Source organism: Dromaius novaehollandiae, chromosome 14, assembly GCF_036370855.1.
Source record: "Dromaius novaehollandiae isolate bDroNov1 chromosome 14, bDroNov1.hap1, whole genome shotgun sequence".
Taxonomy (NCBI): Eukaryota; Metazoa; Chordata; class Aves; order Casuariiformes; family Dromaiidae; genus Dromaius; species Dromaius novaehollandiae.
In genome coordinates, this window is record NC_088111.1 from 4,114,904 (window position 1) to 4,134,851 (window position 19,948).

The following is a 19,948-nucleotide window of genomic DNA, read 5'->3' on the forward strand; positions in this document are numbered from 1 at the left end:
GCCGAGGGCAGCCCCGCCGCGGGGGCCTCCCGGGCGGGGGTGACTGGGCGGTGCGAAGGGCCGCGCGCCGCGTGCGGGGGTGGGGCGGCTTCCGCTTCCGGGTCAGCACTCGGGGCCGGGCGGGGGGCCTCGCTGCAGCTGCCGGAGCCGCCATCGCCGCCGCGATGCCGAAAGGAGGTGAGGGCCGGGCCGCGGCGGCGGGGAGAGGGCCAAGGGGGGTGCGGGTCCTGCGCGCCCCCCAGTAGGCGGGACGGGCCCCGGGGGGAGGCCTCTCCCCCGGCTGCGAAGGGGGAGGGCGGGTCTCCCCCCGCACCGGCCGAGGGGGGGTCTCGTCCCCCTCCAAACCCGGCCGTGGAGGGGGGCGGGAGAAGGGGCTTGTTCCCCCCCCCCCCCAAGCTATAGAGGGGTTTGGGGGCGGGTTGCTCCACACACCCCCCAGTCGTGGAGGGGCTCGGGGATGGGGGGGGTCTCGTACCCCCTTCCCCCCCAGCCGGCCGCGGCGGGGCTGAGGAGGAGGCCTCATTTCCCCCCACCCCGCACACACTCGACTACGGAGGGGCTGGGGTTGGGGGCTCATCCCACTTACCTCCCGCACACACTCGCCGTGGGGGGGTTGGGGGGGGGATCTTTGCCCCACCCACACCCCTGCCGCAGTGAAGAGCTGCCAGATTCTGTTCACTTTTTCTGGAGTTGGGGGTCCCTTTTGGAGCCCCCCCCATCAAGTGCCCAGGGGGAGCAGCAGCCCCCGGGGGTGTCCGGGCCGCCCGTGGGAGCTGGAGGGGCCTCGTGTGCTTTCCTCGAGGCTGGAAGCTGCAGCCGGGTCCCCGGGGCAGGGCTTGGGCCTGCGCGGGTCCCAGGGAGGGGAGTTCACGGCCATACTGGGCAGAGGCTGAGGGTCCCGGCCGAGGCCTGTGCCAGCAGCGTGTGCTGGCTGCGGGCTCTCCTGCCCTGGCAAGCTAGTGGTGGGGGCCATTGGGGCGGGATACAGGGAGCGGGAGCTGTGTGGAGAGGGTCTGGCCATAAAGGGCAATGTGGGGGCTGCGAGGATGCTTTTTGGTTTGGGGGGGTCCAAATGCAGCTGGGTTTTTCATGGCTCCAGCAGCTCCGCATCCGACTATTAGGGAGCGGGTACCAACTTGCTTGCGTGATTAAGGAGCAGTAATGAGAGAATGACAGACCGTCAGGTCTGAGCTGGATCCACCCAGAACCTTCTCCAGATGCACCATCTGCATAATTGGCTCTTGTGTGAGCGTTTATGAAATCCTAGTCATATACATTAATGTAAACCAGTCCTCGTTATTCATGTTCTCTGTAGTTTTCTGCAGTTTATTTCATTAGCATTTCCCAAGCTTTAACATTATAGTTTGTTTCCCTGTTTAATATTATAGTCCGTTTCCCAGTTTGTTCTATGCCCATTCATTAATGTTGGTAAAGAGATCTGAAGCTTTCCTTTTTTTTCCTTTTTCTTTTGTGTGGGAAGGCAAATAACTATGATGGGTTATAGCTTTGGTTAACGTATTTAGATGCCTTATAACTCAGGTTTTCCTGCTCTGTATTTCACTGTGAGATTTAAAATGTTTCTTTCAAACCTTTTACTTCTGGGGAAAAGAGGAGTCTTTACCCCCCTCCTCCCGCTCCAGTGAACAGCAGTTTTTATACTGTTAGCAGAAGAGATTCTTTTGCTCTTATTGCCTAATATAAAATGGGGGTTTTAACTAGCTAGTAATCAATTTTGTTACATTATTATTTCTGATTATATGCTTTTTTTTTCCTGAATAGTCTCAAAAAGAACAAGTGATTCCCTCAATATTTTTCCATTCTTTTTGATTTAAATTCCTTAACTATGTTGCTGGAAACTGAAGACAAATGTATCTGAAAGCACATCTACCTTAGGCACCCCATGTCTTTACCGCATTTGAAATCTACAGATGTTTAAGAGCTCTGCAAAGGAGGATAAGAATCATTATCCTTATTTTACAGATGGGGAAACTGAGGCACAGAGTGAAGGGTCTTGCCTGACGTGATGCAGTAGGTCAGTGGTAGATTAGGACCGATGCCACCTTGTCTGACCTGCAGCGTCAGCTCCCTGTCAAGAGCAGAGGTCCCTTCCCTGCGCCGTGCCGAGCTCCCCGCAGGACAGCACACGGTAGCTGGGTCCCTTCTGGCTGCCGAGCTGGTGGCACTGCTGGTTCAGTCACAGAGGTCTTGCTTCTTCTCATCTGTAGGCAGGCCTGATTGTAACGAGGATAGCTCCAAGATTGATTCCCTCTTCATTTTGTTGCTTTTCAAGCACTTTTCCCTTGAATTGTTTTTCCCCAGTGCAGGGGTATTTGCTGTAATAAGCTAGGCTCAGCAAAAGCCTTAAAATGTATCTGCTAGGCAAGAGAGTTGCCTGGCATCGGCTAATCTTGTAGCACAGCACTGCTTTAGTTTATTTAGGTTTCCTTGGTGCTACGTACTGTGTCAAAGATATTACTGTTCCTTCTGGAGTGATGTCATTTGCCAGGCAGCGAGGTGATGTCTCTCGCACTAGAGTGCTTCCCTGGCAAATCTGCTCTTAGAGTCTGTTGGTATTGCCGTGTGAGATGGTTGGGAACATGCAAACAGAAAAAGCAACACAAATGTTGGGGTGTGACAAAGGTCTAGGGTGTGCTTATGCTTTGAGTGGCAATGAGCTTCCAAACTGAATTTAGAGAGAAGAATCTGGTCTCTGCACTTCTGCGTTTCGTGACAAGGAAGCATCTCGGGGGTCTCCGTAAAGCCCGTGGGCAGGAGGGACCCAGCAGGCCCTGGAAAGGTGCCTCTGCGCAGCGACCTGCTGCGGTAACGTGCTGCTCTTTTCTGTGCTGACCTGATAGTGTTTGTGTGTTGGTTGCTAGCTCCTTTAGTAGCAGCTGAGGAATCTCTGTCCACAGACTGGGCTGACTCTCTTTCTTTTCAAGCTTTTCATTCTCTCTGCTCACACCCCAAAGTGTCTTGAGGACTCTGCTTTAAAACTGCCTTCCTGAAGGATTCGGGAAAAGAGAATATAAAAGGCCTGGAAAGAGGAAAGAGATCCTTTAGAGCTACTGGGTCTTTTGGAGAGTTCCCAGTGTCCTGCCATACCTTTCTGTCCTTTTCCCCACCATAGCAGGGTTTTTGAGAGAATTTGTTCCGTGGTCTCTAAAAAGCTCAGCTTTAATCAAGCCACGGCAAATTAGACTTGTCTCTGCTGAACCAGGAGAGCTGATTAGAAAACACTGAATTTCTAAAGCTCACAGACCACAAAGGGTGTCTGCACTGATGCTCCCCGTCTCTCCAAGTCCAACAAATGCAGCCAGGCGTGTCTGTGACTTGGTGGTACAGTCGTGGTGGATCTCTCCTATGCATCCTGCTAAGTCCTGAGGAAGGAGGGAGAATCTCCTCAGTCCTGTTCTCCTGTATGGCCCCCTCTACCGTCAGGTTTCTGTTGTCCTTGCTGGTGAAACAGGGAGAGTGAGAGAGCACAAGGATTTCCTGCTGCTCCCAGTGGACTTCCAAAGCCTACTGCAGCAGCAGAGAGCTCCCTTGCCTGAGCTGTTTGGTTTTTGCCAGTGTTGTGCACAAGTTGTACCTTGAGCTGTCTAGCTCAAGGCTCTTTATATAGCTTGCTTTGCCAGCGGTTCTTTGAGCTGTAAGAAGGTAAATGGAGCAGTCAGTTGGAGGAAGTGATAATGGCTCCAGCAAATTCGTATTAATAACAGAATTTTGATCTTGGATCCGATCTTAGCCAGGCAATCCAGCCAGCCAGTCGGACCTCTTCCTGGTTTCTAGAGCTTGTTTTTATTTTTCCTTATAAAGCAGTAAAATGTGGAGGCTCCCTTTAATAGTTCTCCAGCTCATTATAATTCCCAATGCTTTTGTCCAACTAGCTTCCTATTTTCCTTTGGCACAGCCTTAGATTAGGGGAGGGGTTAAGGAAGCCAGCTTCTCGGAGACAGTTGGTTGTAACCACTGCTGCCACAGGAACATGTTGTGATTCCTACTGTGTAGGAAATGCAGAGAGCAGCTGTGGGATTGAGAATTGCCTGCCAGCCCGGGAAGTGAATCAGGGAGGCCACAAGCGTAGGCCTGGAGGGACAAGGGAGGGTAGCATCACCGGGAGCTGAGCGCGCGCTTGGAAGCTTGTTGCCTGATAAACGGTGCGACAGCTCTGCCGTGGTTCGGGGATAGAGGTACCCTCTGGGCAGCGCCTCTGTGGCTCGCTCCCAGTAGGACAAACCTGCGTTTGCTGATGTGGTTTGGAAAACTCCGTACATCTGATAGGTTGCACTCTTCTGGCATCTCCAAAACAGCCCAAGTGGAAAGAAGGAATTGATTCCCTGGATATATTTCTATGGATTAGTAATGCTAGTTCTCTGTGTAACTTATCCAAAGTTCTTGGAACATTTTGCTGAGGCTGGTAGATTGATGTTTCTCTTTTCTTTGGTTTTATCAGAAGAGATATTTTGACTTGTGCTGTGAGCACCCAAAGTCCAGACAGAGTTCTAGGGAAGGAGCCAGGTTTTTCTGAACTTTATCACTAAACCAGATATTTTTTTTTGTACAGGTAGAAAAGGAGGCCACAAAGGCCGAGCAAGACAGTACACAAGCCCTGAAGAGATCGATGCACAGCTCCAAGCAGAAAAACAAAAGGCAAGGGTATGTGTTTGCCTCGGTTATGTGTTTATTGTTATAAACCCTGACTTGTACAGCTTGCTTAATTTGCAGTTCAAGAGAAATGGCAGCTTAATCAAGTGTTACAGACCATTCTGTCAGTGATCACAATATGAATTTTGAATACCTGTGTCCAGGGAGACTGCAAGGTGTGATCCAGTCCAGCTGCTCACGCAGAAGTGGGGCCAAGTAGATCATCTTGTTAGCAATTGGAAGTTTAAGCGATAATGAACATGATTCCACAGCAGCTCTAGACAACTTTTTCCCCCCACAGTTCATCATTCTAATCGCCAGTGTAAGCTAATTTTCTATCCCTGCTTCACAGTTTGGCTGTGGAGAAAAAGGGGTCACATCTTCACATCTACGTGTGTACTGAAGTCCTTATATTTGCTCTCTTCCTGTTCTAGTCTTAACAGACAAAACTCCTTTGACTTATTCCTGTACGCCTAATTCTCTTGTTTACGTAGGACTTGTAGGGAGAGATAATAGAATTTTCTGGCAAGAGTCCTTTGTGTGTGTGTTTCTGTGCCCCGACAGGCTTGTGCCCCTGCCGTCTACAACTACCTTACTGTTATTATCAAAGGCATGGCTGCTTTTTGCAGTTCTTGCTCTCTCATATTCCCAGATTATCACAGCTCTTACATGCTCACTGCTATTTATCTGTGACTTTCTGAAAGTGCTGCCTAAGCCTGAATACAGTGTTCCAGCTGAAACCTCACAGCATTGACTACAGCAGGATAATTATACCCCATATAGGAAATACTGATGAATACCTCCCAGAATAAGATTACTCTTTCATGCAGTTACAAGCCATGTTGTTGACTCCTTTTTTTTATGTTTTGACCAGCTGTAACCCAAGACGATTGTGCGGTTTGCTGCTTAGCCAGATATTCCAACTTTATGTCGGATTTCTCCTTCCAAAGTGTAACTTCTTGGTTTGTGTTCTGATTCCATCTTGTTGGTTTCATGCCACCTTTCCAGTTTCTGAAACCACTTACGGTTCTGATCCTGTTTTCCAAAATGATTCCAACTCCTGCCAGTGCGATGTCATTCACAAATTTTGAGTGTTCTTTGCTTCCAAGCTGTTAATGAAAATACCAGCTGGAAATGGACCTGAACAAGTCTCTGCAGGACGCCACTTGAAATGCCCAGCTTGCTTCACCTAAATCCAGAGAACTGTTCTTTGAGAAGGATTTCTTTTTTTCTTTTGTCATCACCCATATCACATAGTGATGGCTGCATCTAACCTTATTTAATCAAGGAAAACGTAAAAAAGCCTTAATCAAATTATTCTTCCTACTGCCCCAGTTCATCCACTTTGCCAGTTGCTCTGGTGAGGGATATTTGGTCATGGCAAAACAAGCTGTTCACACCCATGTTGGTTCTTCTAATCTTATCTTCTAATGACTTACAAATTAATTTCTAGGCTCTGTCTGGTAAAAGCTGTGCTAGAAAGGCTGTAATTTCTTGGATAAAGTATTCTGGGTGATGGTTGGCAATTTGCTTTTCTCTAGGTTTTTTTATCTAGATCTAGGACTGGATCCAGCTCTTTATAACATCTGTGTAGTTTGCACCAACGTTTCTGAGATACTGTGCACTGGAAACCTGGGCCAGAATGTCTCCTGGAGATCTTTCATTTGGAGAAAGTAAAGTGACAATTTTGTCTTTTACGATAATTTTCCTGGCCTGTTACATAGAGAGAACAGCAGAGTTGTTTAGAGGAGATCTGCAGGGGCGGGTGGGCTGAGAATGAGATCTTGTTCTTTAATGGCCAGGTACCCTTGGTTTTGTAAGGGACATCAGGAACACTGAGGCTCTGAACTGTATCTCTTCCCTCCAAATTAAGAGTCACTGAAAGAGTTGGAGTTTTTATTGACACACATTTTCTCCAACTTCTTGTGATTTTGTAGGAAGAAGAGGAGCAAGAGGAAGGGGGTGAAGGAGCAACAGGGGACCCCAAAAAAGAGAAGAAATCTTTAGATTCAGATGAGAGTGATGAAGATGATGAGGATTATCAGGTACCACAACTTTGTGCATTCGCGTCAACTTGGGATGGGAGAGAGATGCAAACGCTTGATACAGAGCTCTCTCTGAGAGCTTCCAACAGTAAAGTTTTTATGGACGAGCTATTTTTTTAGAAGCCAGAAGAAGCTTGCTTGATTGCATGTTATCCTCAGAGTATCTCTCTGGTAATTTATGCATTTCTGTAAGTGAAATGCAAAGACAAGAAAACTTCTGAAAAGAATGAAAATGCCTGGTAATATAAATCTTGATTCATAAGTGGTTTTGCTGTCTGGTAATGAAGACATCTTGAATTCCACTTTTGGGGTGCAATGCAATGTGTTTGATGAGTTCCCTCTGATACAACAGTTTTGGGTGTTAGAGAGCTTATTAACCTTCCGCTTGTTTTTGAACCTTAGCAAAAGCGCAAAGGAGTGGAAGGGTTGATAGACATAGAGAATCCCAATCGTGTAATTCAGACAACCAAAAAAGTAACTCAGCTGGACCTGGATGGACCTAAGGAACTCTCACGGCGAGAGCGGTGAGTCTTTCCTGCTGCCATGGGGGGAGCTGGCATGTTCCTGGAATTTCATCATCACTGGTTGCAGCAGCTTAGCCTGGGGACATGTTTCCCTGCTGTGTACATGCTGGTGTTTCAGGGAAGCCCTTTATGTGCAGTCCCCTCTAAAGCTGATACTAAGCAGCAGAATAATTGTCAGGACCCACTTTGTTTCAAAATATTCTTCCCTACAAACCTAATAAAAGCTGGCTGTCCTCTGGGATTAGCTGTGGTCATCCTGGAGTTAGGCAGTTTGGCTGGAGTTGGGAGAGTAATGTTTGCTGAGAGGCAGTTGTAGACCATTCCTTTTCTGAAGTTTTATGCCAGACACAGAATATTACTAAAAAACATTACGCAAAGGTCACATTGGGATCCTCTTTAATCTTGCTGCCGAAGGTGCCCTGGTGATAGGTAGCAATTTTGCAGATTCCTGGAGTCCTGGTGAAGCTTTATCTGAGCAGATGAATAAGATGAGAAGCAAAGTGTAATCTTCTAGTTTCATTAATCAATGGAGAGTTTAAGAGTGAAAGATTTAAGCTTGCTTATTTAGTATAGATTGCTTCAGCAGAAGTACAGCTGTGAGGATAAGGCTGGGGAAAGCATGTCCTGGTGCTGTGTAATCTGGGACTAAATTGTCTGACCTCATTGTGTATCAGCATTCTTATTTACCAGAACAGAGACAAAAATAGTCCCTCTCATCATCCCCATCCAAACCCTGCAATAGATATAACCTGTGCGTAGAAACTGGTGACAGGGATCCCAGTCTTTGTAGGCAATCCATCTCTGTACTCAACTTCCTTCCCACTCAGAAAGTCTCCCTTAGTCTGTTTGTACCTGCTTGCTCACTTGGATACCATGATGACTGGGGTGTTTCACTCAAACAGAGAAGAAATAGAGAAGCAGAAGGCAAAAGAGAGATACATGAAAATGCACCTAGCTGGTAAAACAGAACAAGCGAAGGCAGATCTCGCCCGACTAGCCATCATTCGGAAGCAAAGGGAAGAAGCTGCCAGAAAGAAAGAAGAGGAAAGAAAAGGTAGGACACTAATTAATCACATCCTCTTACTTCTCTTTTGCAATGGCTGTACTGCCATGAGGCACGATTTCTGATACGGTATGTAGTAATCTCTTGCCTCTTGGGACTGTGTGGTGTTGCTGCGTGTCATTACAAGTCCTCTCTCCAAAACTAGGTTCAGCTGTTTCATTCTTGCAAAGGTATTGCTTTGTAAAGCTCTAGGACATCTGAACAGGGAGAAGCCAAATAAAGAAGAGAATTGCTTTTGATAGTCATACTGTTCTCATCCTTGCAGGCAGTGCTAGCTCTGGTTTGGGGGTTTAGTCAGTTCCTTGTGCTTGGCTGGGTGTGGTTAATCCCGTTTGCATGCTGGGGACCCAAACTGCACAGGGAATTTTCCTGTGCTTCTCTGCTTCCTGGGCTTCCTCTTAGTTCAGCTCTGGTAGGTGTGAACCAGAATGAGTAAGTGTTCTCACTGGCTTCCACAGACAAATTTGGGCAGCAGCATCAGGATAATTTGTGGCAGCCTGAAAGGAGGCCCAGGACAGAAGGGATCTTGGTGTGGTGACTGCTCCTTTCAGCCCTGGAGGAGTTCTACCAGGGATTGGCTGGGGAGGGTCAGATTTTTTCCCTGTTACCTCACTGTACGTGGCCAACAGGATTTCAGTCTCGGGGCTGTCAGGCCAACACCAGTCCCTGATGTGCACCGTGAAATGATGACACCTCTTTCTTTTCCTCCTCCAGCAAAAGACGAAGCGGCTATGGCAGGTAAAAGACTGCAGTCACTATCCCTTAACAAGTAAGCACAGGACATGCAAGAGGAGGAAACACCAGGGAACTGTGCCTGGTGCCTGCCAGGAACTCTGTTGTGTTGCATACCATAGATGCCACATAGGATGTACTGCGGCATCGAAGTCACCTTCACCTCCAAGAGACACTGACGATGTGTTTGTCTTCATCCTGGCACAGATTTTCCATTTTGGGGTTAGGGGCAGCTGCTATCTTCGGTGCAGAACTGTGCTGAACAGCAATTCTCTGTAACAGTTTGGAAACCTGAATGTTTTTGCTGTTTTTAGGATAAGAACTCATAGACAGGGAGCAGGGCGGGAGGGAGCCGTGCGGGAGGGGAGATGCTTCAAATATTAGATTGCAAGAAACTAGATTGTGGGGTCATTGTGGGGTGGGGCTTGGGGTGGGGAACTTTGACTTGCTAGTGAAAGCCCAAAGGGCAATATATCTGAGGAAACCTTTTGGGCAAATGGCCCGTAAAGTTGAGCTGCAGAGTGTTGCAGTATAATCTGGGAGCCTGACTTCATGGACATCTGGAGTGCTGTTCCTTCCCGCTTTCATCCCTCTTTTCTTGCAGCCAATCTTCCCCTTTCCCTCCTCTTCATTTTTTCTTCTCCTGATTAGGGATAGTGCCAGTTTTTAACCACATCATCCTTTGTTTAAAGGAAAAAAAGAACCATTAATTGTACCAGACCCAGATGGAAGAAAAAAAAATACTCGATAAGGTTAAAAAAAACAAAACTTGTATATTTGGCTGATTAAAATGTAAATTATCGTAACTGCTTTGTCCTTGTCTCCTGCCTGTGTTAAATGAACGTGAGTGTAAAGGCTGCTGCTGAGACTTAAGATGCAGCTGCAGTCTTGTGTTGTGGTGACTTCTGTCTGCTGCTTTGCTGGTTCTTCTGTGCTGCTTGTGGTGGTGGATTTGGCTCGAGGTTTGGAGCTCCATCAGCAGATGCAGCCTGAAGGCAAGAAGCTTTTCCTGCTCATCTCTGATGGAAGTCTTTAACAATCTGGTTACCACAGTCGCAGGCATTTATCTTCAGGCTGCTTTCTAACCTCTTCACTGTGTCAGAAGGCCTGGCACCGAACTGTCACCTGACAGTCACCCTCTTTCACAGGGAAGGGCTGCTGGAGCCGGAGGCACCCTAATCCGGTAAGCGGTGCAGGGAGCCCTGCTGCTTCTGTGCTGGGGGCACCAGCACCTTCCATCAGTTATTTTAGGCTGTAGAAGTGAGCAGCATGAAGGGAGCTGAGAAGGGAGCTCTCTAGGAGTCACTAGCAGAGGTTTCAATCACAAAGGTGCTTTGTGGAGATGCAGGGTGACAATGCTGTGATTTACTCTGTGTAAACGTGCCATTTGCACCTGGCTTTGAGGACTCAGGGTGTGGTGGGGGACGTGCTGCTGGGGAACATCACTGTGGGATGTCTGCTCAAACCCCAGCGGGACCCTTGTCTTGGTGCAGGTGCCTGGGTCACCTCTGCATGTGGTGAAGACACAACCCCCCCCGGGCTGTTCCCCCAGCTTGGGCTGTAGTTGCACTAAAGCAGTGATTTGGGGCAGGATATGTTTTCAGGGAGCTCTGCGAGATGGAGATGAACGATACCAGCAGAGATGCCCTTGCTGTTGGGTGCAAGAGGGAGGAACAGATATGGTGAGGACAGAGGATTGGTTATAAACATTTGGAGAGAGCCTCGTAGCGAAGAGGAGGCAGATGGAGCAAGGTGGTGGGAGGTAATGGGTTAGTGCCTGGGACTGAGCAGGGCAGGAGTCACAAATGAAGAGAGAGATGATGCAGGTGGGAAAGTGGGATGGGTCACATGTAGAAATGGGTGCAAAAAGAAAATCTATTCCCGTCAAACCAGTCCCCTGCTCGTGTCTGGACCAGAACTTGAATGTCACCATCCCTCTGCTGCCAGCGAGAACTCCTCTCCTAAGGCCAGTGGTGGAAGTGACTCATCTAGGTACGGTCTGGTCTGCTTTGAGGGATGCCGGCAGGAACAGCATAACCTGAGCTGCCATGGGGAGCTCTGATCCCAGGAGGAGTAACCAGGTTGCACAGGACAGATTCTTTTTTTTTTTTTTCTTTTTGGTGGTAAATGCAGGATTTCCCTTGCAGAAACACTTGGTTTAACGCAGGGCCACATTCTCGCTGGCTGGACAAGGCCAGCGGTGTGTTATGTGCCCGGACGCTCCCAGCCAGGTCCTGATTCTTCTGTCTAAGGCTCTCTTACCTACCACTTCACTGCTCTTTTATGTCCTGTGTGTAATGTGTGACCCTGCCTGTTTATCACATGCAATTAAAACCTGCTGTGAAACAGAAGCATTTATCCACTTTCTTAGCTTCTTCCAAGGCCGTGATGTGCTTACGCACTTGCTCACATTAAGTTATTCAGAAAAGAAAAAAATACTGCATTTACATGGGGAAAAATCCCTATTTTATTTTTGATTTCTTTAAGCAACGTATGACCAGCATCAGGTGGGATGGTAACAAAAATAGTTAAAAAATATTTTTTTGCCTTTGTGTTGGCATTGCCTCTGGTGCCAGGTGCTGCCCCTGGACGCCCTGCGCTGACTGCAGCAGGGGCGGCACGCTGGCGGGTGGCAAAGCCGGCTTCGAGCAGCGCAGGGTCTCGCAGGAGAAAGCAAGCAGGATCGGCCTGGGAGAGGGAGGCTGGCAGTGCTGGGACGCCCTTCCCGAGCTGCCTCCTTCACTTGATCTTGAGATCCTTCAGCGCGGACTCCAGGCTCTGGGGGAAGAGGAGGGGTGGGTCTGGAGCAGCTTTTTGCTCTCCGAGGCGAGTGGAGCAAAGGCGGTGGTGGTTGCGGGAGAGCTAGAAGGGCTGGGTGGGATGGAGGAAGCCCTGCCCTGGGGCGGCTGGCGCTGGCACCGGAGCCACCCTGTCCCTCGGAGAGGAGAGCCCAACCTCTGCTTGCTTTGGCTCATTTTTCAAGCCACGTGGGCAAGGCTGGAGCCAGGAGAGGGTGCTCCATCCCTGCGCAAGCGTTTGCCCTCGGCCTGGCTGGCTCCAGACCCGGCTCTGACAGCCCCGGGGTGTCTCCAGCACCCGCCGCCGGGTTATCCGAGATCCCAGCTGGGACAGACCGGCTCCAAAGCTGGGCTGGGCTGCAGGGGAAGGATGGCTCTGACGGGGAGCGCTCCCCGAGCCGGCTGCACGCAGCAGCCACACAACTGCACTTAGAGCTCCGAGGCTCCGACACTGGGCGCTCTCCGGATCCGTGCGGGCCGGGACCCAGCCGGGACCACCTTACCTTGACATCCCAGATGCTCATGCCGCCGTCCATCCCTGTGGTGCAGAACTGCGAGCACTTGGCCTTCCCCCCCGCCAGCACCGAGATCTGGCTGCGGGGCGCAAAGAGGTGGAGGGGAGTCAGCGCCGGCCCGTCCCCCGCCCCGGGGGGCTGCCCCATCCGCACTGCGTCCGCGGGCGGGATCGGGGCCGGATCCCTCCATCCGCCACCCACCCGTCCGGGGGTGCCCGAGGGCTGTCCCAGGGAGCAAGAGGCTGCTCCGGGGCCGGCGTCCCCCAAAAGCCCCCGGGGCACCCGGCGCCCACCTGATGCTGTTCTTGTGCAGCGTGTCCGGAGCGGCATTGGCCGTGTCCGAGCTGGCTTTCTTGTCCAGGTTCTGGAAGCGCTCGCGGGCGGTGAGGCCGCGCTGGGAGCTCTGCTTGGGGACGTCCAGCTTCCCCCCGAAGACCAGCGCGCCCTGGCTCTCCTCGTAGGTGAAGAGCATCGGGTAGCAGTCGTGGCCCTGCGGGAACGGGCAGCCCGGCTCAGCGCCCGCTGCCGGGTGCAGCTCGTCCCCCCCCGCCGCCGCGTCCCCCGCCCGCACTCACCGCGGCCACCAGGCTGTTTTCGGTGATGAAGGTGACGGCCAGGAGGGGAAGGGTCTCCGTGCACAGGGAGGCGACGCTGCGAGGGATGCCAAGCGGTGAGTCGTCAGCCTCGCCGCGCTGAGACCGGCTCAGCTCGTGACACGGATGGGAGCAGCCAGCCCTCGTGCAAGGGCAGGGGCAGCGCGGCCCAGGAGAGGACTCGCCTCTCCCCCCCCACCAAGCCCGGACGGCCCCGTCCCCGGCCGGCTTGGGGGTCGGACCCCAGCACCCGCCCCGGCTGCGCGCCCGCGCCCGGCCCTGCTTACGCCATCCTCCTGTTGGCGTCGGCGAGGCAGACGGTGCTGTCGTGGCTCACCCAGGCCACGCGGGCGCCGCTGGCCGAGAAGCAGATGCTGTGCACCCAGCCGCAGCTGCTGCTCGACTCGAACATCAGCTCCCCGAAGGGCATCTTGGAGCCCCACGGCGTGGGGCTGGGCCGCTCCTCCACCTCCTTGATGTAAGCCGAGAAGATCCTGGCGGGGGAGAGCCCAGCCGTGTGCCGCGGCCGCCGGAGCCGGGCCGCCCCGCTTTCCCCGCGGCCCCGCTTTCCCCGCGGCCCCGCTCGCCCCGGCCCTCACCGGCACTTGAAGTCGCAGGAGCCGGCGGCCAGCAGCACGTTGTTGGGGTGCCAGTCGAGGCTGAGCACCGTCGAGCGGATCGGCTTCTTGATGTGCTTGCAGACCCACCTGCGGCACGGCGGCGTCAGCGGGGAGCGGGGTCCCCAGCGCCCACGGAGCCCCCAGGGCGCAGGGATGATGTGCCGCAGCCCCAGCAGCCCAGGGATGTGACACAGCCCTCCATCTCCCCTCCATCTCCTCATGTCTCCTCTCCATCTCCCCCTCCATCTTCCCCAACTCCTCATGTCTCCCCTCCATCTTCACCTCCATCTCCCGCCACCTCCCCACCTCCTCCTCTGCCTTCCCTTCCATCTCCCCCGCCTTCTCATCCACCTCTTCCTCCATGTCCCCCATCTCCTCATCCATCTCCTCTCCCTCCCCTCCATCTCCCAACTCTTCCCTCATGTCTCACCTCCATCTCCTCTCCATCTCATCTCCCTTCTGTCTCCTCCTCCATCTCCCCATCCACCTCCTCTCTCTCCTTCCCATGTCTCCCCCCGCGTCCCCTCCTCCACCCCTCCTCTCGGCCTCCCCTTCCCGGCCGCGGGGGCCGTGGCAGCCCCTCACCAGTCGTTCTCCTGCTCAAAGTAGCAGATGGAGATGAGGCGGGAGCCGCTGCCCACGGCGAACTTGTTCTCCTTGGGGGACCACTTGACGCAGCGGGCGGCCCGGTTGATGCGCAGGATGACCAGGGTGGGCTTCCAGACGTTGCCCTTCAGCGTCCAGACGTAGGCGTTGCGGTCGGTCCCGCACGTCACCAGCCGGTTGCTCTCGGGGGCCCAGTCGATGCCTGCAGGGACGAGCGGGATGCTGGGGCCGGAGGGTGGTTGCTCACCCATCGCACCCCGGGGGGGGGGGGCTTGAATGGGGGACCGGGGCCGCGAGGGTGGGAACCGCCTGCTCCCTCTGGCCGCTGCAAAACCCTGGCTCCGGCCACCGCCAGGGCCACGTCCCCACCACCGCGTCCTTCGCCGGGGCTCACCGGTCACCTGCCCGTTGTGCTCCTTCAGCTCGTGGGCTTTGCTCCACTTGGCGCCGTCCCTGCGGTAGATGTGCACCTCGTGGTTGTTGGGGCACAGGGCGATCTCTGCGGGGGGGGGAGCAGCGGGGCTCAGCGCCAGCGCCCGCCCGCCCAGCCCGCCCGGCGCCGGCCCCCGGAGAAAGCCCTCCTTGTTCTCGCCCCGCTCCTCCGCGCTGCCGCCGGGAAATGCCAGCGGCGGTGAATCACCCGGCGCGGTGCTTCCGCCCGTCCCTGTCCCCATCCCGGGCTGCATCCCTGCAAGCGCGGCGGGGGGATGCGGCCCCCCCGGGCCGTACTCACGGGTCCGGTCCTTGTTCCAGGCGTGGCAGCTGATGGGCTCCAGCAGGAAGCTGTGGTAGGCCATGGCTGCGCCGCTGCGGACGGGACCAGAGCGGCCGTCAGCACACGCTGCCCTGGGTTGCGCCGCGTGGGACCCCCCCAGCCAGCCCCATCCTGGCAGCCCACCTCGTCCTCACCAGTGCACCCAGTTAGCCCAGTTCGCCAGCCTGAGCGGGGCTGCCGCCTCCCTCTCGCCCAGCGCTCAGCCCCCGGGGAGCAAAACCCGGCCGCGCCGTGGCTGAGCCCCAGCTGGGATCAGTCCCACGTCACGGCCCGCTCCATCCCGCTTTCCCCGGAGCGGCTTTCCCGGGGGATGCCCGGGCTCCGAGGTGGCCCAGCTCAGGGTGAAGCCGGAGGAGCCGCTTCCCGCGGTGCCGCCACTCGGGCGCGGGAATCGCCGCTTGGCCATTCCCACCCGGCCCCGGGCGCAGATCCCTGCGGATAGGGCTTGGCAGGAGCCGGCAGCATCCAGCGAGGCGGAGGAAGCCGGAGGCGCCTGGATAAGGGGACGCGGGACGGCCCCCGGGGGCTCTCCGAGCGTGGCCCTGCCGGCCGCGGTGCACGGTGAGGGGCGACAGCTCCCGGAGAGCCCCGCGCTCTTCCCGGCAGCGGGTTCCTCCCGGTAGCCACCGGCCCGAGGAGAAACACTGCAAACCCTCGGCAAGGAGCCGGCCGAGCCCACGCCGGGGCTCGCACCCCGGAGCCCCTCGGCTCCCGCAGCATCCTGGCCCGAGCACGCTGCCGCGGCGCATCCCGGCTTGGCGTGGCACGACACACGGGGGGACCCGGGCCACCGGCACCGCCTTCCCCGGCGCCTCTGCCGCCAGCGAGGGGCCGCGGCGGTGACTAATCCCTTCCGCTAGCTGAGCTCAGCGCTGCCGCCGCTGCCAGCACACGGCTGTCCCGGAGCCACCACCGCAGCCGGCCCCGGCCGTGCCGCTTCGCACCGGCCCCTCTCCATCACCCCCGGCCCGGGGAGCGGGCGGGAGCAGGCGCCCCGGAGCGAGGTGCGGACGTGCGGCCGGGCATTAGTCACGCAGCTTGGCGCCGGGGTGTTTTGGGAGCCGACAGGATGTTGCCCGTTTTCTTTGGCAGCTCCAAACGTTGCAGGGAAAGGGAAAAAGCCTCCCCGAGCGGCTTGCTGCCCCCCCGGGCTGGCGAAAGGAAAACCGCGGAGCTCCGTCGCCTGCATTTTGCATGCACAAAAACCCGACGGGCAGCACAAATCCTGCGCTGGAGCAGTAGCGGCTGAAACCGCTCCAGGGAGGAGGGACGGGAGGCGAAGCGGGGGGCCGGGTGTCTAGTTCATAGCGAAACGCTCTGCAAGGAAACCACTTTTTTTTTCTTTTTTGGATGCTTTGGATGCTTAAAGGCCTGGAAAGCTGCCTGGGTCCCTTCCTCCTCGGAGGGGCTTATTTTGCCCCCTGGGGAGAGCACGCCTCGTCCAAACGCCTGCGGCGAAGGGTTGCTGAGCGCTCAGCCCGGGAGCGGGCACATCCTCCCAGCGCGGCGGAAACGTCGCTCAGTAGGACGCACGGGGGGGGGGGGGGGGGTTCAGCCAAGTAACGCTCCCTCCCTGCGACAGTTTGCATTGCATTTCCATGGCTTCTGGTTTCATAATGTCATTAATTCCCTGCCAAAGCCCATAGGAAGGATAGACTCTGTGCTGTGGGAAGGAGCAGGAAAGCGGTTCTCGGAGCAAGGCGGTGCAGCCCCTTTCTGCACGGGACCGGGCCGAGGCTGCACGCCGCCCTCCCGCTCGCGGCGGGGAAAAGGGCGTTTTACAGCCCGGGCTGGCCGAGCAGGGCTGGACGCGGCCCCGCTCTCTCTCCCCCAGCTGCCTCAAGGCCCCGAGCAATTCGGAAACTTCCTTGGAGGCGATAATAAAACCTTGGCACCAGCCGAGCGCTTTGCGCCTCCTCCTAATCTCGCGGAGGAAGCTGCTCGCGGGGGGAGCCGCGCTTTCGGGGCGGCTGCAGCGTGCTGGCTCAGCGCAGCCCCGCTGAGTGGGACGGGGACCCGCCACCCGGCCCCAGCCCTCCCGGGCCCCTTTTGCCGCCCGGTCCCGTCCTGTCCCGGTTATCCCAGCACCGAAGCCCTGGTGCTGGGTGGCCCTGGGGGATCCCGGCACGCACCGAGGTGCCACTTGGCCTCCCGCTGCAGCAGCCCCGGGGCCGTGCAGGAGATGCTCGTCCTGCATCCGCGCCCCAGGGGTGCAGGGAGGCACCGACCCTCCTCTTCCTCGCATGGGGCCGATGCCGGGGCAGGGGGAGGCCAGCCTGGCTGGGAGGGCCGTCCGCCCGTGGATCGGATCGGATCCCACCAAGGATCCCTCCCTCCCAGGGAGGCAACCCAAACCCGCTGGCAGAGCTGGGGAGAAACGTCCCGAGCAGGCGACAACGCGGAGCCCCCGGGTACCGCCTGGATCAGCGAGGGGAGCCGCCCCGAGGCAGCCCCATCCCGCAGCCCCCGGCGGGGGGGTTCGCCCCCCTGCTCCAACAAAGTTTGGTTTTTCTTTTTGTTTTTTTTATAGTGAGTTTTCCGCCGGGGAGGTGACCCGTCGCGGGGCCCCAGCGGGACGGCGGCAGCGGCACCCCCGGGCCGCGGCCCCCCGGCACTCACCTGGCAGCGCGGGGCTGGTTCGCGGACTCTGGGCAGTCGACACGAACGGCAGCCCGGGCGGCGGCGGCGGCGAGGAGGCAGCAGCGGCGAGCTGGCCCTCGGAGGCAGCCCGACTTCCCTTTTCCTCTCCGAGAAATGCAACCACTTCCTTACGTGGGCGTTGGGGGAGCGCAGAGCCGCGCCGGCGGCCGCCCTGCCCCTGCCTGGCTCGCCGACGGCCTCGGCGCAGCGGACGAGCCCCCCTCCGCTCCGGCGTGCCCCCCGCGCCGGGCCCGCCGAGGCCCGCGTGTCCCCCCGGCGCTGGCGGAGCTCCGAGCCCACCCGAGGCGGGATGCGCATCGGCATCGGCACCGGGGAACCTCGCGACTCGGCAGGACCCGGCGCCCTGGGCCGGCTCCCCTGCTCCGTCCGCATCCCCTGCTCCGTCCGCATCCCCCTACCCCACCCGCGTGATGCCCTCCGCTGTTTTTTTAACTCCTGCTTCAGAGCAACCTGCTTTTTATCCCTTTCCTCGCCCCTAACTCCCAGGAGCTCAATGCCTTGCTAGCCTTAAGCGCTGGGAAGGAGAGGGGAGGATGGGGGACATCCAGGCACACGGGATGCCCTCGCCCCTCGGGAGCCACCCTCCGAGACCATCCCATCGCCCAAGCGCGGCAGCAGCGCCCGAGCTCAGTGTCAGGCTCTTGCACTAGGTCAGGCCCTGCTGGGGTTTCCCAGCTGCAGGGACCTCCTATTTCTTAAGCTCCAGAATTAATTCCCAGGTTACGAGTTCAGCTGTGGAGAAAGGCTCTGAGGTGCGGCACCGAGCAGGTGGCTCATCTTTCCTTTGCCCCTGAAGCCCACGAGCCAGCTTTCCTTCCACACGCGTTGCCGTGAGCCCATGCAGCACTGATGGGACCGGCTCGCCCAGGCCAGGCTGCCCCGGCACCCCAGGGCTGCCGATGGCCCCAGGCAGTTGTAGGTCTTTGCAGCTCTGGCCAGGTAAAGTAGGTAATGTCCATCTCAGGAGTGGCGAAAAGCCCCAATCTCTGGCACCAGCTTGCCCAGAACAGCGTCTGGCCTCTCTGCGAGCATCCCTGCTACCCAAACACAGCACAAGCGACGTGGCTCCCGCAACCGCTCAGACACAGCTGGGACTGAAGTTTTCCCCTCTGCCTGCTCCCCTTCTTTCCTCCTCTTTTGGCTGCTGGCTGCTCTGCCTCTGCTCCCGACCGGGACGGTTCGGCTTTCCCTGCGTCCCACCGCTGCCTGCTGTAACATCACTGCAAAGCTCTGGCCAGAGACCAGCAAGTGACGCCCGTGCGGGACGAGAGGCCGCAGCCCTGACGACCATTCATCTGCCTGTCGTCTCACGTTAGATCTTGGCACCGCTTCCAGGCAGGGATGCAAATGAACAACAGGTCAGTTTAACTTCTGCGGGGGGAATCCCTGTGTCTTATTAAGTAAAGGGAGCGAAGAATATCACCCCCCAGCACTGCCTGCAAAGCGGTTTCTTATCTGCTATTGCATTTCCTCATTGCTTCTGGTCTTGAGGCTGCTCCTGCTGCGGCTCTTCTCCGAACGTGTGCTAGCGAGCACAGCGTGCAGCACCGCAAAAGATGCACCGTCCGAGAGCAGCGAGGCTCCCTCCAAAGCAGGATGATGCCCGACAGCCCACAGGAGAACAAGCCAGTGCTGCTGAGGACAGGGAGGGAGTATCCACCCTGCTCCATCTCTTGCTAGATCTGACTTAAGTTTTGGCTAAACCATTTCACCTCTTTTGCGTCAGTTCCCTTAAGTGCAGAGATCCTCCTGCACCCATTGCAGCATGTCCTGTAAAGCTCAAGGCCTTTAGGAAAGGCAGTAGAGGAGCTACCCCACTGCACGGACACTGGAGACATGAGAATGACTTTTTGCTGCGGTATTTTTCGGAGCTGGGGAGAGGAGACAAAAAAAAGTAGCAGCAGTTCTGCAGCTTCTTTTCATGGGGAGTTTTTTTAGGCAGCTCCTGTGAACAGTCTCTGGCATCCCTGCTTGTGCAGAGCCCCATTTCTTGCCCCTAACAGTCTGTTAACTGGCACGTAACGTACAGCATATGCAGCCAGCAGCCATCCTGTAATTAAGACAGCAACCATGAGCTTTATTGTGAATATTACTTTCAAGGGCACCATTAACCCAACCACACACAACCAGCACATGTTAGCAAGCTTAGTGGTGCAGCTAGCTAAAATCTGCTAGTGAGTCCTCACCCACGCTGGGCAGAAAAAACGCCCTCTGACAGCATTAAAGATGGGGGAGGAGATCAAGGAAATGGTACAGGCAAAACAAAGCACCTACCTTCAAAATGGCTTACAAAAACTGGAGGAAAGATGGCAGCAGAAAGACCTTCCAGATCAGAGAAACGGCCTGCGAATCCAGAAACCTGCCATCTC

The 19,948-nt window shown here is 56.0% G+C and overlaps 2 protein-coding genes across 3 annotated transcripts; one reads left to right on the forward strand and one right to left on the reverse strand.

The window, feature by feature from the left end:
• Positions 1 to 27: 27 nt before the first annotated feature.
• On the forward strand, positions 28 to 9,817 carry PDAP1 (PDGFA associated protein 1). The gene is made up of 6 exons (XM_026095196.2): positions 28 to 177; positions 4,568 to 4,659; positions 6,585 to 6,692; positions 7,095 to 7,216; positions 8,119 to 8,270; positions 8,994 to 9,817. Exons 1-6 carry the CDS (start codon positions 165 to 167, stop codon positions 9,050 to 9,052), a joined length of 546 nt encoding a protein of 181 aa, XP_025950981.1. The 5' UTR covers positions 28 to 164; the 3' UTR covers positions 9,053 to 9,817.
• A 1,637-nt stretch (positions 9,818 to 11,454) lies between these two features.
• ARPC1B (actin related protein 2/3 complex subunit 1B) lies at positions 11,455 to 17,778 on the reverse strand. Of its 2 annotated transcripts, none has more exons than XM_026095190.2 (10): positions 17,538 to 17,778; positions 14,877 to 14,950; positions 14,538 to 14,642; positions 14,123 to 14,345; positions 13,517 to 13,624; positions 13,205 to 13,411; positions 12,900 to 12,975; positions 12,618 to 12,814; positions 12,313 to 12,403; positions 11,455 to 11,789 (listed from the first exon to the last, which is right to left on the reverse strand). In XM_026095190.2, the coding sequence occupies exons 2-10, from the start codon at positions 14,938 to 14,940 to the stop codon at positions 11,751 to 11,753; spliced, it is 1,110 nt and encodes a 369-aa protein (XP_025950975.1). In that variant the 5' UTR covers positions 14,941 to 14,950; positions 17,538 to 17,778; the 3' UTR covers positions 11,455 to 11,750. The 2 variants fall into 2 exon arrangements, with proteins under 2 accessions (XP_025950975.1, XP_064376203.1); XM_064520133.1 differs by lacking the exon at positions 17,538 to 17,778 and adding an exon at positions 15,571 to 15,709.
• Positions 17,779 to 19,948: the final 2,170 nt, after the last annotated feature.

What these genes read in the sequence shown, in the direction of transcription:
- PDAP1 (XM_026095196.2), top strand. An exon ending in AAGATGATGAGGATTATCAG is followed by an intron (nt 6,693 to 7,094) that starts GTACCACAACTT and finishes TTTGAACCTTAG; the next exon opens with CAAAAGCGCAAAGGAGTGGA. An exon ending in GAAAGAAGAGGAAAGAAAAG is followed by an intron (nt 8,271 to 8,993) that starts GTAGGACACTAA and finishes TTCCTCCTCCAG; the next exon opens with CAAAAGACGAAGCGGCTATG.
- ARPC1B (XM_064520133.1), bottom strand. Translation starts at nt 15,638, where the DNA reads ATGCTGCGGGAGCCGAGGGGCTCCGGGGTGCGAGCCCCGGCGTGGGCT. An exon ending in TCCTGCGACTTCAAGTGCCG is followed by an intron (nt 13,412 to 13,516) that starts GTGAGGGCCGGG and finishes CTCCCCCGCCAG; the next exon opens with GATCTTCTCGGCTTACATCA. An exon ending in CTGCACAAGAACAGCATCAG is followed by an intron (nt 12,404 to 12,617) that starts GTGGGCGCCGGG and finishes TGCGCCCCGCAG; the next exon opens with CCAGATCTCGGTGCTGGCGG.